Genomic DNA, 18,175 nt, shown 5'->3' with positions numbered 1-18,175 from the left:
TACTTGGATGTGTTTCGCAAAAGATTTTAACATCATGTTGTATTTCACCATTTGCATACATATATGTATTATATTTGTGTATATATAAGAAATTGTCATTTATATAATATATTTCCACACTGTACGTAATAAAAATATATATTTAGTAAGGGCTGCAATTCTTTGGATGTTGTTGTGGGGTCTTCTGTGACCTCTATGATGAGTCAGCGCTGCGCTCTTGGGGTAATTTTGGTGGGCCAGCCACTCATGGGAAGGTTCACCACTGTTCCACATTTTAGTGGATAATGGTTCTCACTGTGGTTCGCTGTAGCCCCAAAACTCACAGAGCTATATAGGTTTTGATTTTTTTCTCCCTTAATAATAAAAACCTTTATTTAAAAAATATTGTTTGGGGTTTTCTTGTGTTGTCTTTGACAAATATTGATTTTTTTTTTTGATGATTTAAAATATTTACGATTGACAAACATGCAAAAAATAAGAAATTATGAAGGCGAAGTATGTATGTGATATACGGAAACACGATTCTTGATATAGGGCCAGAAACAGTGCCTTGAAAAAATATTTATACCCCTTCGTTCCCACAAACTTAAATGTATTTTATTACAACATTATCTTTGACTGGTCTGGTGTGTTTCTTGTGTAATATAAAAAAGTGTAGAAATGTTATAAGAGGCATAAATACTTTCTTAAGGCAGACTATGTCATTTATGACATTTCTGTATAAGGTTATTAAAACGGACCAACCACAGGAGATTACAGTAATTTTCCATGCTTAAGAGGGTTTTAAGTTGTCAGTTTCACATTTTTCTTAACAATACTCCTCACCTGTGGCAAACCAACAAGCCCTCGAGCTGTACTTTAATAATTTACATCAATCAGTTTCAGTTCAGGCATCATCTGACTTAATCTTTTTACAATGCCAATCACGGACATGTATAGTGCTGTTTACTGTGCACTTTAAAGCCCCTTAAAGTTTCTTTTGTTACCTTAGTTCACCTCTATTATTCTTGTTCCCGTCTTGTTTACTCAGAGGGTTATTGAAACCCCACAGAGATGAAGACTCCCTGGGAAAAAAGGGGGCTGAATGACTAAACATCAGACCAAAGGTAAAACTGCATTTGATTTAAATGCTAAAATCAGTATTGAAGGCTTTATTCCCACGGCAGACTCAATCTGCACTAGTCTGAGTGAAGTGTGCGGGAGTGCCAGCATGCATGAAATGCCATATTCTCTCTCCACTCCATGACTGATGAGCTGCTGCCCTCTGTCATCCCTCATTTCTTCTGCTCTAGTCCTCTTTCTGTAGCCATCTGCTTTTATTTGTCTGATTTAGACAGTGAAGTGAATTTTGGAGAAATTCATTATGGAGACAAATCCATGCTGAAAGACGTGACAGCATGGTTTCATTTATTTATTTCACTTTTCTCAGCGCAGGCCTGGTTTTATATCACACTGATACTGGCCTTTCTTACCTGCCCATTCTAGGAACATTACACACTAAGAAAAACAAGTACAGTTTGTACTTTAAAGAGTACAAAGCTTGTCGCTGGGGCTGTACCTTATATTGAGGTACAAAAAAGAATTTTCACTGAAAGGTACTTTTTTGTACCTCAATATAAGGTACAGTCCCAGCGACAAGCTTTGTACTCGTGTTTTTTTGTGCCAGTAAAGATTATAAAGATTATAAACATTTTTATCAACTGAATATAGCTCAAAAACTTGATGATCCAAAATTGTCTGGCTTTCAAATAAAAAAATGTGCAATTAAAATATATATTGTTTATTAGTACAGTGATACAGAATACTGAATGTACCTTTTGTCTGGTTAAATGGTACAAATTTGTACTTATTGCTGTTAGGGATGACTTTGTACTTCAGAGGGAACAAATCTGACCCTGTAAAGACCAATATTATACATTTGATAGTACATTTATAAAGAGTGTATGAGTACAAAAAAGTACTCATACCGTACCCCTTTTTTTGTGTAATACATTGTGGCAAATTAGTTATTGGTTCTTGAATTGGCACTATGCTTAATGCTTTTCTGTTTGTTGAGGTTATTACGGGGTTTTATGTTGTTTGTTGGAGTTAGGTTAAACTCAAATAAATGAAGTGTTTACAATCTATTTGCAAAATGTTCATGTCCCCCAGTTTCTTTCATTCACCATCAGTGTGTAGTCACCAACCCCAGGCTACCTTAGTTAAACCTACCGATTATATATTTTGATTAACTCTCTGGTCTCCTCTATGTTGTAGGCTGTAAGAGCAAGCATAATTTTTTGTGCTATCTGTTCACTCTGTTCACAGCATAATCTTTCTCAATCTTTATCTCTATTTCAATCTACTTATCTGTCTAGTATTACAGATCTATATTTTACTTAAAATAAATAAAAAAGAAGACCAAATACACATCTATTTTATTCACCTGACCATAAAATTGTGTAAAACTATTAATATACAGTAATACAAAAAATAATCACTTAAATTAACTTGCATTTTAGACATAATAACTCTAGTCTAATTAACTAATAACTAAGTTTTCCAGGATACATCACATAAAAAAATTGAGGCAACAAATGACCTAAAATTATTTAAAGTAAATTCAACTTATCCAGGCTTACTGTGCACTGGTGTCACCCTCTAGTTGTTAAGGTGGACTCGGAGGGTGGATAGGTGCTCCAACACTGAAACTGCCATTTTAAGAAAAAAACAAATGACTGTTCATTGCCAGTTATGACATTGCTACCACATTTTCAATGAAGTTGCTAAACAGGACTATGGTCTGGTCTTGTTACCCTGGCCCTAGTGGTGCTACGATATAGTCTGGAATAGCAATAATCATGCATACAGCTCTGGAAAATATAAGAGACCACTTAATGATGAGTTTATTCCTTGATTTTACCTAATTAAAACCTCTGGAATATAACCAAGAGAAAGATGGATGTTCAAAAGCCCTCAATCCAAGCTCAACTGCTTGAATTTTTTGCATTAGGAGTGGCATAAAGTTATCCAAAAGCAGTGTGTAAGACTGGTGAGGAGAACATGCCAAGATGCATGAAAGTTGTGATTAAAAACCAGTGTTATTCCACCAAATATTGATTTCTGAACACTTAAACTTTATGAATATAAACTTGTTTTCTTTGCATTATTCAAGGTCTGAAAGCTCTGCATCTTTTTTTGTTGTTTCAGCCATTTCTCATTTTCTGCAAATAAGTGCTCTAAATGACAATGTATAGTTTAATAGAATAAAACAACAATGTTTATTTTACTCAAACAACTCTTTCAGGAACTGAAGTGGTCTCTTAATCTTAATTATTTCCAGAGCTGTATATGTGTACATGAACTCTAACATGTCTCCCAACCTCGTTGTCTCTGTGAGAATGTTTTTGTCTTTAGCACATGGAAGATTATCCATATTAAATCAAACACACACATTTTAACTTTACCCTTAATAGATCATCCGACCCTTTCAGTTCATGTTGGCCGAGCTGGTTGACTAGCATGGCTCTAGGTTAACCACCTTAACCATCAAAGACCCGCTTAGACCATCTAAGAGAGTGTGGATATGGTTCTGCTGCATTGGAGCTAGGAGGCTAATGCTAAAGGCTAATGCTGGCTTCAAGGGTGTGCAGAGGAGAGTTGAATGCTGGGGAACCAAATTAACCACAATTGAGAACAGAGACTCTGGTAAATTCAGACTCTGAACACTAAACACACAAAACTTGGATATAATGTAGATGAGAATAAAGGCTAGCTGTAGGCTAATAAACTTAGTACTGATGTAATCTTACTGAAAACATAGCTAAGCTTATACTACACCATCAACTCCTCAAATGTCTGTTTTTTTCTGAGATCATGTTTATCATACTGTGGTAGAAGCATTCTTCTTTTGAGAGAATTTTTATTCTTTTTTACGTAATTCATCCATATTTGATCTACTGTATGAGGTGCAACGAGGAATTCTCTGCTGGTTGGAAAAGCTGGCTGACATTTCAGAATTTCAAACAGTGACAGGGAAGGCAATATTCTCACATTAATCATTGCCTAATGCACTTGCAACACGATGCCATGAATAATTTATGTATGTAAATATTTAGAGGAGAAAGAAGTCGGCTTTATCCTCACCCCACTGGAATGAAAACAACTGCAGGCTAATCCAGGCTAACTAGCACTATCTTGCTAACACAGGCCAACAGGATAAAACAAGATAATACCAACTAACTAAGCACTGGTAAACAGCTTAAACTTGTGGTGTTGAAGGCTAATCTTAGCTAACATAGTTAAATAATATATCAGAGTAGCCTAAATACTTCAACACAAATTACAAGATAAGCTCACTGTCTGTGGAAACAAGAGGATCAAATATTCTGAAAGGTTAAAATCAGTAATTAAATGAATGTCACACACATTATATACCTTATTCAAGACTTTATAACCTGTCAGACACACCAGGAGTAGCTTACCATATGTAATACTATATTTGCAGGAGTATATACCATATTTGCACTACCGTTATACGGCTTCTATTTATACTGTCATTCCATCTCAATCACCATCAATATTGCACTGTTGTCTTCCGTCTTACGTATGTCTATTGTGTTCTGTTGTATTGTACATATAGTGTCTCCCATTCTTTTATATGATATATCTTATTTCTTTTTATTTCTATTTATATGTCTTATTTCACCCCCACCACTACTGCACCTTGTTTCTGTCTCATGTATGTCTATTTGTGTCCCTGCTGTATTGTACACATAGTGTCTCCCATTCTCTCTTTTATTATATCTATTATCTGTACTTGCTGTAATATTTGGGAAGGAGGGTAACGTAATTTCAATTCTCTGTATGTCCTGTATATATGTAGTATTGACAATAAAACTACTTGACTTGACTTGACTTACTACTACAGTGTCCAATAAAATTTTTACATTTTTTAATTTATATTTTAAAATTTTATCTACTTTATTTTATTGATTTATTTATATATTTTGCAATGAAGACTTATTATTATTATTATTATTATTATTATAGACTTATTTGAAGCCTTCCATTCTAACCATCCTATCCACAAACCTTAATATGGTCTTCAGAAAAATCTACTTAAATACTGTAGCTGCACTGAGTTTGGAGAGGAGGGCTTACAAGTCCCAAGGAGCTCCCAGCATGCTTATGAGCTGCACTTTCTTTTTTTTGGGTGTCAGGAGGTATTTTGGGGGGTTTCATTAGTAATGTTTCAATGGTGAAGCATTATCAAGTCTTTATAGGCAAATCAGTTGACTTTGCAGCCATCTTTTCCGCAAGCTGATTGGCTCTTTTTGTTGGAGGGCATAACTTTATTTGTAAACAGATGCTGAATTGAACATTACAAGAACTCCCATTTACATTTTAACCAGTGACGACTAGCATTATGCTGTAATGTAGGGTCTTCACCAGTGGGCCACATCTCCCTCTCTAGTTAAATAAAGTTGCCAATGGGGGCTGTGATCCCACCTTATTAATGCAACTCCCCTCCCCTTGGCATTCTACAATATGTATACTGTATATACTTATAATTATTCTAATAAAACAAGTGGTTGAGAACAGGTCATGCAATGTCACCAATGAAGCTTCAACTTTATATACTTTATATGCATTATTTATAAAAATTATACACAGACTTCTCCACGTTCCAGAACAGCCCGTGCTGAGAGAGATTAACACAAACAATATAAACAGCTGCATGCTCTCTTTCCCTCTCCCTCTCCCTCTCTCTCTTTCCCTCTCTCTCTCTCTCTTTCACACCAGAATAGAAGCACTTCTGAGCGCAGCTCTGCTTTGGTGACGCATGCTGTGGGGGGAAGTGGTGAGTTGCTGTGCTGGATTTAGACGATTAGTGAAGGACTTTTAAGTTTACTCAGATAGGGGGAAGGAGCCACGCAGAGCTCGACGACATGACTGGCATACTAGAGAGGACGCAACCAGTGACCTTCAGGAAAATAACACAAGGACATAGCAGCAAAAAAATGCACATATTTCGGTAAACACAAACACAAGCCGTTATTCTGTTGCGTGGCTGTAAAGCACATTCTGCTTTTATTAAAAGAAGCTGGAGAAATGCTGAGAAAATGAAAATATTAATTGGCATGTGGTCACGAAATGAAATGCTGATGCACTGTATATCTAAAGATATGAAGAGATTATCTGTTCTCCATAACAAAAGGCCCCTAATCCCCTTCGCTGACATCACCCGTGCTTTGACTGCATGTTCCCAGTAACATTCCTTCCATGTTTCATTGATCCCACCATTCACACTCAACAGCATATAAAAGTTTAACAATGTTTCCTCATCATAAACATTATTTTATAAAATTAAATAAATCAAAACATATTTGTTCCCTTTAAAGAATGTAGTTTAAAACAATTTTAAAGTCCTTTTTGTATACAGAATGATGCTTACATAATTATAACCATAGTTTTGCCCAAATATAAGGATATATACAACCATAAAACAGTAAAAGTTGGAACAGTATTCAAATTAAAATGTACTTTTACCTACATTTACATTTACAATAAAACACAAGAGGGAGTGCTATAACGTGTTATATTGGCACTGCTGTGCTGAGGTCGTAGGCACAAGGCCGCAGGCCATTAAAATTTATAGCACAAACCTTGAGGGTATTATTGTGGTATCGATTATACCACAGTTCCATAATCGCTGTTTATTAAAATATTTTGAGTTAAAGAGTTAAAGAGGACGAGAAAGTAGTTTTAGAGTATATTGTCATCAAAGGAATCTGTATTACAGACCTTTTTTTAGAAAATATGGATGCTGCCAGGGTGTGGCTTTTGAAAAATATGTTTACAGCAGGGGTCGGCAATTAAGTTTGGCTGTGTGCCAGATATTTTCCAAGCCATTACGTGGCGGGCCACAAAAAAAAGTCTGTTTTGGAAAATGAAGTGTAATGAGATGGAGTTTTACAGACTAGTAGCTCCCCAGCCCAGAGGGTTGTTGAACCCATTTGCAGAGCACGGGATCGAACCCGTGTCGTCAGGGTTGCAGTCCAATACACTCCCGCTGCTCTGGTTAGTGAATTGGGACACAGCCAGGAAAAAACGCTCTTATAAGGAGATAGGGCGCCCAAGAATGGATGAAAAAAACGAGAACAGGAAGAAACTAAAGTCACGCCGAGCGTGACAGAGAGACAGGGGAGGGATGTAAACAAAAGCTCGCCAGAGAAGCATTTTATTATTTTTTTTATTTCATTATGGTTCAAACAGATTACCACTTTATACTTTGTTCAACTCAAAAGTTTGGATGCACTTTCTCATTCAAGTTTTTCTTTATTTCTTTGCTTAATTTATTTTCTACATTGTAGATAAATATTAAAGACATGTAAACAATAAAGGGATACATATGGAATACAATAAAAATAGAATATACAAAATAGTTAAAGATAAATACCCCAAATGAAATAAATAGAAAGAGTAGACAGGTTGCAACAACAAGTCCAGAGTGCAAATGTGCTATAGCAGCATGAAATGAATTAGAGCAGTAGAAAATAAAGTGTCTCAGTGCGGGTAAAGTGACCGTGTTTGTGCAGTAATTGTCCTTGTGTGTCAGTGCAGTGTGTTGTTAAGTGGAGTTTAAGAGTCTTACAGCTTCCGGAATGAAGCTGTTTCTCAGTCTGGTTGTTTTGCACTTGATGCTCCGCAGCCTCCGTCCTGAGGGAAGCGGGACAAAAAGTGCATGTGCTGGGTGGGTGGGATCCTTCCTGATGCAGGTGGCCCTCTTCCTGCATCTGGAGGTGTAGATGTCCATGGTGCTGGGGAAGCTGACTCCAACAATCCTCTGTGCAGCCTTCACCACCCTCTGCAGAGCTTTCCTGTCTGCAGCAGAGCAGCTTCCATGCCACACGTTGATGCTGGAGCACACGACGCTCTCCACCACACATCTGTAGAAGGAGGTGAGGACTGCGCTCCCTAGTCCAGCTCGTCTCAGCCTCCTGAGGAAGTAGAGCCGCTGATGTGCCTTCCTGACCAGAGTGGAGGTGTTGTTGCTCCAGGTGAGGTTGCTGCTCAGGTGCACCCCTAAGTACCTGTAGCTGTCGACCACTTCCACCGCAGATCCTCCAATGTGCAGGGGGAGGTGGGCATGCTGGCCTCTTCTGAAGTCCACAATCATCTCCTTCGTCTTCTTTACGTTGATGCAGAGGTTGTTCTCTCTGCACCAACCCTCCAGGTGTTCCACCTCCTGCCTGTAGCTGGACTCATCTCTGTTTGTGATGCATCCAACCACTGCTGTGTCGTCTGCAAACTTCACAATATGACAGCCTGGATGGAGAGGTGAGCAGTCATATGTGAGCAGTGTGAACAGGAGGGGGCTCAGCACACAGCCCTGAGGGGAGCCAGTGCTGAGGATTATAGTGGGGGAGGAGATGTTGTGAATTCTCACAGACTGCGGCCTGTTGGTCAGGAAGTCTAGGACCCAGTTGCACAGCGAAGAGCTCAGTCCTAGTGAGGAGAGTTTATTTATCAGTGTCTGTGGAATCATGGTGTTGAAAGCGGATGTGAAGTCCACAAAGAGCATACGGACGTAGGAATCCTTCTGCTCCAGGTGGGTGAGGGCAGTGTGGACCACGGAGGAGATGGCATCCTCTGTGGATCGGTTCTTCCTGTATGCATACTGGTGTGGATCCACAGTGACGTTGATGGTGGCTTTGATGTGGGTCTGAACCAGTCTTTCAAAGCACTTTGTGACTATCGGAGTGAGGGCCACTGGCCGGTAGTCATTCAGACCTGTCACTGCGGAGCTCTTGGGGACTGGGATGATGGTGGCGGTCTTCAGGCAAGTGGGGACAGCTGCCTGGATGAGGGACGCGTTGAAAATGTCGGCCAGGACGTCCGAGAGCTGGTCTGCACAATCTCTTAGCACCCGTCCGGGGATGTTGTCCGGGCCAGCAGCTTTTCGGGGGTTGATCCTTCTCAGCGTTCTCCTTACTTCTGCTGGTGTCACGCTGAGGGGCTCCTCTCCTGGTGAGTGTGGGAGTCTGGTGCTGGGGGGGGTGTCAGGATTCTCAAAGCGGGCGTAGAACTTGTTGAGAGCCTCAGGCAGGGATGGGTCTTTGGAGCTTTGTGCAGCGTTGGATTTGTAGTCCGTGATGCACTTGATGCCCCTCCACATGCTCTGTGGATCCTGGGAGGAAAAGTGTCCCTGGATTTCCTGAGCATATGCAGCTTTTGCCCTCTTAACTGCAACAGTCAGCTCTCTTCTAGCCCTTCTGTGTTCGTCTGGGTCTCCAGACCTGAAGGCAGCATCCCTGGCTTTCAACAGAGAACGCACCTCTGCGTTCAGCCAGGGCTTCTGGTTGGGGTAGCAAGTCACAGTCTTGGTGGTAGTGACATCCTCAGTGCACTTGCTGATGTACCCAAGAACAGCAGATGTGTATTCCTCCAGATCCAGCTCCCCCTCACACTCAGCAGCATCCCTGAAGACCTGCCAGTCTGTGCAGCCGAAGCAGTCCTGCAGCACAGCGTCGCCGTCACTGGGCCACACAGTGATGGTCTTCTGTGTGGGTTTGGAGCGTCGCAGCGGGGGGTGGTATGCGGGGACCAGCATGATGGAGATGTGGTCTGAAAGCCCGAGGTGGGGGCGCGGGAATGCCCTGTAAGCGTCTTTCACGGAGGAATAAACGCGGTCTAACGTATTATTACCTCGCGTTGGGATGTTCACGTGTTGGTAAAACCTCGGCAGCGTGTTCTTCAGTTCTACGTGGTTAAAATCCCCCGCTACCACGTAGAACGCGTCCGGATGCTTGTTCTGAAGCGAGCTGATGTTGTCATGGAGCTCCTTCAGCGCGTTGTTAGCATTAGCATCCGGTGCTATGTAAACAGCAATCACGAACACCGCCAAAAACTCACGAGGCAGATAGTGAGGGCGACACTTCACAGTCAGCTGTTCTGTCGCCTCGGAGCAGTGGCTGTTTACCAACACGCAGTTTGTGCACCAACCTTTGTTTACAAACCGCCCCCCCGGGATTTTCCAGATAAAAGGCTGCGGTCCGCTCGGAAGAGCTGCCGGCCGGCGAGCTGGAAGGCTGAGTCCGGCATGGTCTGGTTCAGCCAGGTTTCCGTGAGACAAATCACAGCGCAGTTCCTCATCTCCTCAGAAACATTCATCCTCAGCCGCAGCAGGTCCAGTTTGTTATCCAAAGCGCGGACATTAGACAGGAAAAGCGACGGAATCGGGGGCCGGTTAGCATTAGCCTTTAGCCTGGCTAGCACACCACCGCGTTTACCTCGCTTCTGACGCCGCTGGCACCGCCTCCTCCTGCCCTTTGTCTGCAGCGATCCGCTCCCCCACGCCGGAGCGCGGAGGAGCTGTAGCTCGCCCAGCGTAGCTCGGATATTATTGTCCAAAGTTGCTGTTTTACTGACCAAACTGTCCATAATCCTCAAAAGTTCGGTCCTGCTATAACTCACACGCGTGGGGTGCGTGAAGTTGGGTTCAGAACCGACGGAAAAACAGCTCAAAAAAGGGTGTTCGCTAGGAGCGTGAGTAGCTGCTGCACTACTGCGCGCCGCCATCTTGCATCCCCAGGAACCCCCAGGAACTCCTTGAAGATGCTTAGAAAACTACTCCAGGTGACTCATCCTCATAAAGCCAGTGGAAACATCTATTGTGATGAGATAAATCAGTATTCCAGATCTTTTTTGGAAGAAATTGACACAATGTGCTCTGGACCAAAGATGAAAAGGACAATCCATACCGTTATCAGCTAAAAAGCCACGGATCTGTAAAAGTATGTGGTTGTGTTAGTAGACAGATAAACACTGTTATTAAATCCATTTTTTTTCAGCTGTGGCTTTTACCTAAGGTTAAGCTATTTTTGTGCTTTAATGATTTTGAGAGGGTTATACATGCTTTTATTTCATCTAGACTTGATTACTGTAATGGGCTTAATGCCGGTGCTGGTCAGACCTCCATCTTACGGCTACAGTTGGTTCAATCACTTAACAAGAACGCGTAAACAAGAAGTGAAAAGTCACCTATCTTGGCTTCCCTTCATTGGTTGCCAGTCTGATTTAGGATTGATTTTAAGATTTTGCTTCTTGTTCATAAGTCACTAAATGGCTTAGCTCCAACTAATCTCTCTGAACTCTGAGCACTTTGGTCAACATTTGTTGTTTAAAATGTGCTTTAGAAATAAAATTGACATTGACATTGACATACACTTCTGTAGTGGCATTAATGCAGACAGAAATGCATGGTATATTGAGATCGTAGAGCAACACACAGTGTCTGTCGAAAGGTCAGTGAATCATCAATCACACCATTTACAATTTGAGAATCTCTGTCAACGTACAGTACGGCCCTCTCAATACCCGGGTTATAAATCACCAGCGTGTAAAATATAATTACTTGAGGGAAATCTTTGAATATGCATGCTGACAGGACGATAGAGAGGAGCGGAGAGGACGCCAGCGAGCAGAGCGGCGGTGCGTCGATGGCTATTTCAGGGTGTGAGTGTTTGGAATGCCAACTGTTGACCCGTCCCATCCCTCTTTGTCAGGGGACCTTTCTCAACCTGGAGCCCTCATCGCACAAAAGTTTTCCGACCACAGACCCCCTCTCTTTTTTTTTCCCTGCCTCATCAGATAAATATAGCACATAGTCATCCTGCAGTAACACACTGTGTCCTGCCTGTGTGTGTACATAGACAGGCACATGGAGGACGAGAGGGAGCGAGAGAAAAAAAAAAAAAAAAAAAAAGCCTCACAGTTCAAACCCACTGTATAAAAGCCAGAGCTGTGACTAAAAATACCCACAAACCACCAGTGGAGAAGTGGTCTATCAGTGAGGGGACGTGAACATATACTGTAGAAGGCTACAGACCTTAGAGCTATTAGATTGGCTGTTAGAGACTGGATGTAAGAGTTTGCACTCTGTTTGGATAAAGCCTGGCTAAAGGCACCTCTGAAGGCTTTTTATTCCTTTTGTTTATGAACATTAGCGCTCTTCAGCCAATCGCTTTGAAGACCCCTTCCCAGAGAGGATATTGATTCCCCCCTACCGAAATTTCCAAACACTAATGAGCGTGACCAACTCTTCTGCCTATCGATCGGAGCGCACTTTCCACCAGACGTCCTCCTCTTCCTCCTCTTCTTCCTCATCCTCCTCTTCCTCCTCATCAAACCCCTACATGGAGAAGAGCCGGGGACTCTTCGCCGAGGACTTCGGGTCCTTCATGTGCCCGAAGGATGCTCTGGGATTCCCAAGTGAGTTATCTTACCTTACCGTCTCCTTGCCTTTGGATCTGTGTAGCTGTGTTGTAGAGTACAGTATAGACCAGCCAACTCCTTACAGCTTTTTATGACTCCCACTTGAAACTGTTTAACGGAGAGGATCAATATTTGCAGTCTCTCGCCGCGCAGGCCACATCCTTGCTGGTATTGATTGCTATTTTCTCGCATCTCCCATGACAACGCTTATCCCTCCACAGAGACTTAAACAAACACGTCAAGGAGGAGGAATCAAGGGTGGAATCAGCGGGGCTGGGATTGAAATAGGTCCCTATTCCCTTGTTAGTATTGCGCAATATAGGGGGATGATATTTAGTTTACTAAGTAGCAGTAGAAATAGTGAATTGGGTACAACATCCTCACCTTTATCCTCATCCAGAAAAACAAAGAAATGTTTTAAAAATGTTTAGCAAAGTTTTGAAAAAGTTTCAGGATATTTAATCTGTAATGTTACAGAAATGATGTTCCAGGAACGTTACCAGCTAGACAAATACTAACAATATGGTTAGTATGTTGAATTATAAATGTAGCATTATTAGATCTTAAAACATTAAAACATTGATAATGCTCAATAAAAAAAAAATCCAAAAAACTTAACAGAGTCAACCTTCTTAGCATTTTAACTGAAAACTAACTAACAAAAATTGAGATTAACCCAAAAAAAGAGCTCATGGTAATGTATATGTATCAAAGACCCATTAAAATATGTTGACAAGTAACTTACATCACCGTGTCCTTAACTCACTTTAACTTATGAAGCCCCTAAAAAGATATATACTGAACATCCTGAGAGCATCACAGGACAGTGTTTGAATCTAAATCACAGACGGTGTGCTGGGTTAGTGCTTGAATGAAGTGTAATTAAAAAGTGTATTACATATATATTTTTAACAACTTAACAATCATTTGCGCTCTTTATCATAATAATAATAAAAAACATGAATGAGCTGCTTATTCAACTAATGTTTCATTTTCTATCAATATTCAGAACTGGATTTGGCCTATTATGGGTTAATGTTCATAATTTGTATGCACATATACACACATGTGAATGGCTGAGCTTTGTTTAAAGCTTCATATACATACAAAAAGTAAGTTCTGAGTTAGTGAAAGTATTGTGCTGTTCCTAAAATAATGTTTGACCACCATATTATGTAGAAAATTAGCCTTTATTTACTTATTAAATACATGAAACAATATGTGAATACATTCAAATATGTATGTCTAGCTTATATGAGTGAGTTTGATGTCAGACAGTGGTTCAGTTTGTGTTGTGTTTAAACCACGCCCACTAGGTGGCAGTGATGTTTCTATGTTCTGCCTGGATAAAATGTCAACTTTTCCTTGGCTTGGATTTTATGAATATGAATTACGAAGTATGTTTTTATACTATCATTTTTATATTGTGTAATATGAAATTGCAAACCCTGTATCGTAAAACTGATTACATTGGCAAATTATTGGTGCAATTTGGTCCACATTCAGCTTGTGTTATGAGCTACGATATTTGCTATTTGCTATGATTGTAGTGGGAGTTTACAACTTTTTACTCATAACTTTTTGATTTATACATTCAAGAGAAAAATGCCCGGCATACTCAACAGTGCTCTTAAACTTTAACAGAGATCCATTTTGATCTCAGCCTGGGATTTACACTCTAAAACTGATGGATTGTGCAAATTTCTTCACACAGATTCAGATTCCTTGTGTATGAATAGTTTATTTATCATCCTCTTCTATAGTAAGTAAGTATTAACTAAGGTTAGTGGTGATGAGTGACATTTTAGGGTGGTGAGTGCTAAGCCAGCGTGTCGTGGATAGACAGGGGCGGAGGGAAGAGGGCACTGGAGGACAGGCTAGGACAGGCGTAGGGAATGCATGGGTCGGAGCCAAGGCTGTGACTTCAACACTGGAGAACGAGGCCTGGGAGAGCACTTGGCAGCCCGTTGCTTGGTGACGAAGACACAAAAAAGGATGGTCAGGGATACAAGTGGTGGAATGCACTCACACACCAACAGGGTGGCATACGCGTGTATACGCAGGAATGTTTATTTGCCATTTAGTTGTGTTAATGGCGGACTCAGGCTGTTTGAAGGGCAAGGCAATACAATAAAAAGGGCGCCTACTGCACGACAAGGAGACTCATCTAGAGGGGGTGTGGCTAAAACTAAAAACATACCAGTAAATGGATGGAATACATGCAGGTTGAGAATGAGAATGAGTTTTTTTTTTTCAGTAACGGGTAAATCACATTTACACATTTAATCCACTTGTAGGGCACTTCTTTTCATTTTCATTGCTAGAAAGACACCCTTTAAGACTTTAAGTCTAGTAAAAAGTGGCATAGAAGACACTTCATAACGGCTTTTTTTCCAGAGGGGAAACCAAAGATGGGTGCTCACTAGAACACATCTTCTAAAGGTCTCAATCTACAGGGCACGTCATTATAGAAAGGTGAACTCTAGCAGGCCAATAGGGCACTTTTTCTCTTTTTTACCACTCTTACTCTCACATTTATCAACTATTGGGGTACCCATCCTTGAGTCCATTAGTGCATTGTACCTTAATTAGTTTTTAGAGGTTTTTGAGAACAAGAATTGAGCAATGTGTGAATGCTTTTGCTCACCTGACCTTATTTACAGAATCTAGGTGTGCTGGATTAGCGCTGGAGATAAAATTAGCACATTTTAAAAGTGCATTTTTTGCAGTTTTATTAATTAAAATGATTTAAAGTTCCACTAGGTAGGATTGAGATTTTGTGCTCGTGGGCTCCCCCCTACAGTTGTAGAGTGTAATAAATGTTTCAGACGGATTAGTTTCTCTTTCTCGTTTTCTGGCTTTCACAGACATATTCGGTCTCTTTCCAGCTTCTGCCAGAGTGTCTGTATGTTAGTTTGTAAAGAATGAACCAGTAGTCCTTTTAGAACTGTTAGAACTAAAGGTCGGAAAGCAGGTCGCAGTTCTCACGAGTGTTGGTCGCAACCGCCTCGGAAAACTATCTGGTTTGAGCTCAGAGGAGCTCCGGCACAGACACGAGAGCACCGCTATTCCTCCTATTACACCTCAATGCAGCGCTGCAGTGAGTTTCAAGCTGTAATTTTACTTCTTTAAAAAGATCAAAAATCCATAAAATCCTACCTAGTGCTGCTTTAATAAAAAAAGTTTATACTTTTACTTTGGGATTTTTCTCTTGAAATATTTACGGTTATTTGCCTTCTTTATTACATGAACATAAATGAGCTGCTCATTTATTCAACTGATGGAGGTTCTTGAGAACATACCACTGCTTATTGCAGTATGAATTTCATAGAAATGGAGCATAAAAGCCTTGAAAAAGTGTTTAAATTCTACAATTATTGGAGACAGGAAATATTTCCTTTGATTATGATTATTTTTTATTGACCTTATACCAAGTAACATTTGATTCTCATATGGAAAGATCATACATGACTATAGGCATTAAGAGAATTGGCAAGACATCACTTTTTGATAAATGGAGGTGGGATTAGAGAAATAATTTGGTGGTCTCACATTCACATTAGTAACTCCATTAGGATGCATATCTAATGACAAAATGATTCATGTTTTGTTTCAGGCCGGACTGGGGCACCAGACAACATCAAAACCCTGGGTGACACCTACCAGTTCACAGTAGACGTCTGTGACTTCTCTCCAGAGGACGTGATTGTGACCACCTCCAACAACCAGATTGAAGTTCGAGCAGAAAAGGTCTTAAAAAAATTCAATGAAATATTCAAAGCTAAAGCATTTTTAGCATTTTTAAAAGATGGGTTTTAAGGTTTTAACTCACATCTGTGCTCATTTAACTCCACAGCTCGCTACAGACGGCACAGTCATGAACACCTTTACCCACAAATGCCAACTACCAGAGGACGTGGACCCCACCTCTGTGACGTCTTCTTTGGGCCCCGATGGGACGCTCACAATTAAAGCACGGAGGAACCCGGCTAAACTCGAACACACACAGACTTTCCGCACAGAGATCAAAATCTAGCCTTTTCTATTGATACCTGTTGCACCGGTTTCACTCAGCCTAGCATTATTATTGTAATATTTAAACTTTTACCTTTTCAATGCTCTACACTGTCTCTAAAATAAAGGTTGGATTTGCATGGTTCTAGAAAAACCCTTTTATTAGTGTATAATTTGAGCATCATCTTGATGCGTTAAAGCTTTAAAGAAGGTTCTTCAGACTCAAAGGCCCGGTTTACACCTGGTTACATAATCCATCTTGAGTATAAGGATTATATCTGGATAAGTGAGCTCATGCACATTAGAATGCGAGTGTAAAAACACTCAATGCACGTTTAAAACAATAAATACAAATCTGATCACTTAAACTTTTTGATCCACATATTATAGCAGAGTTAACACATCCTTAAATATATGTATGTGTATAACTTTAACTTCTCCTGATACAACAAAATTTTTTTGGTCCCACACAGTAGGATTTTGGTGATTTTAATTTTAAAATTGCTAGCATAATTCTTTATTTAAAACCAATAACAATACATATCTAACGTTGATTAAACATTAAATTAACAAAAAATTATTTATCTCCCCTTCTCATCTCCCCTGTGTGAATTGGTCTGGCACAGGCATCTGTTGGCTGATGTATCATAGCTGGGGATTCAGCTATGTGATTTATTTTGAGCACACTGGCTGCCTAGGGATGCTGCATTGATGACAGTTGAATAAGAGGCGGAGTCTGATTTCACATGTATCAGAGGACTTCTGTGCTTGTCCTAATGTCCTAACTCTAATGTCTGGAGTACTGGAAGTGATAGGGAAAGTTCTAGTTAGTGGATGTGTTAATACGACCGGCTAAATTGGGGTAAAAGTTAAGTACAATAAAAAAAAAGGCATTTTAACTTCTTCTTTTTAACATTTTAAATTATTTTTGGTGCTATATAAAACTATCTTTGAAAGTTTTTTTCATAATGGAAGAACTATTTAACCAGGCAAAGCTGTCATGGGTCTACAAAGAACCACTGCATTTCCAAATGAACCCTTTTAAGAGTGTTCTGCATTGTCCTAAATGAAAGAAATACACTACCACATCAATGTTTGTATTAAAATTGAGCTAATTGTTGGTTCCTGTTAAATTAATACATACATGTACACACATACAAACAACAATCAGAAAATAACATTTGTCCAAGTGCATCAGTAACATATCAAGTGTTTTCAGGCTGTAAGTGTAAAGACTGCACAATCTGAGTGTGTGAGTAAATGTATATATAGGTTGTCGTGTCCCAGTTACTCTATATGAATGCACTGCTGTTTTGTGTTTTGAATAAAAGGAGACACAGAGAGTGCTTTATGTGTTTGTGTGGGTGTATAAGTGTGTGTGTGTGTGTGTGTAGCCACTCTGGAGTGGAGTTAATGATCTGTCAGCACTGGAAACAAACAAGCAGGCCTCTAACAACTAGCAGTCTATTAATAGAATATCCACGGTCCTCTCAAATACCTTTATGGCGCTGTGTCATTTATCATTCATCAGGCTATCATTTCATTATTCAGTGGCAGCAAGTAAAGAATACAGCATAGCATTTGTAAACATCATTTCCCTCAATTTAACATTGTAAAGTTTTAATACATACTGTTTACTTTCTTGTCCATACAGTTAATATGGAAACTTTTTTTGATTTCATTGTTTTGACTTCATTGTTTTTATGATGCCACAAAACCCAACATACCCAAATACAATATATCGTACAATTTATGTATTTCCAAAACAGTAACTTTACAGAAAAAACTTGCATTTTCAATGGAAGTTAACAAAAAAAAGAGTTTATTTCAGGTCATTTTGAAGTACCTTTTTTGGTCCGTTCATCAAGAAATTTTGGTAGAGTGTAAGGGACAGTTTGTCTGT

The 18,175-nt window shown here is 40.0% G+C and overlaps 1 protein-coding gene across 1 annotated transcript; it reads left to right on the top strand.

The window, feature by feature from the left end:
• The first annotated feature begins 11,776 nt into the window (after nucleotides 1–11,776).
• On the top strand, nucleotides 11,777–17,618 carry hspb7 (heat shock protein family, member 7 (cardiovascular)). The gene is made up of 3 exons (XM_007246249.4): nucleotides 11,777–12,255; nucleotides 15,875–16,008; nucleotides 16,115–17,618. The coding sequence occupies exons 1-3, from the start codon at nucleotides 12,069–12,071 to the stop codon at nucleotides 16,292–16,294; spliced, it is 501 nt and encodes a 166-aa protein (XP_007246311.1). The 5' UTR covers nucleotides 11,777–12,068; the 3' UTR covers nucleotides 16,295–17,618.
• Nucleotides 17,619–18,175: the final 557 nt, after the last annotated feature.

This window comes from Astyanax mexicanus, chromosome 13 (assembly GCF_023375975.1).
Source record: "Astyanax mexicanus isolate ESR-SI-001 chromosome 13, AstMex3_surface, whole genome shotgun sequence".
NCBI classification, from domain to species: domain Eukaryota; kingdom Metazoa; phylum Chordata; class Actinopteri; order Characiformes; family Acestrorhamphidae; genus Astyanax; species Astyanax mexicanus.
The sequence above is the reverse complement of the archived record's forward strand: the minus strand, read 5'-3'. Positions and strand labels throughout refer to the sequence as shown.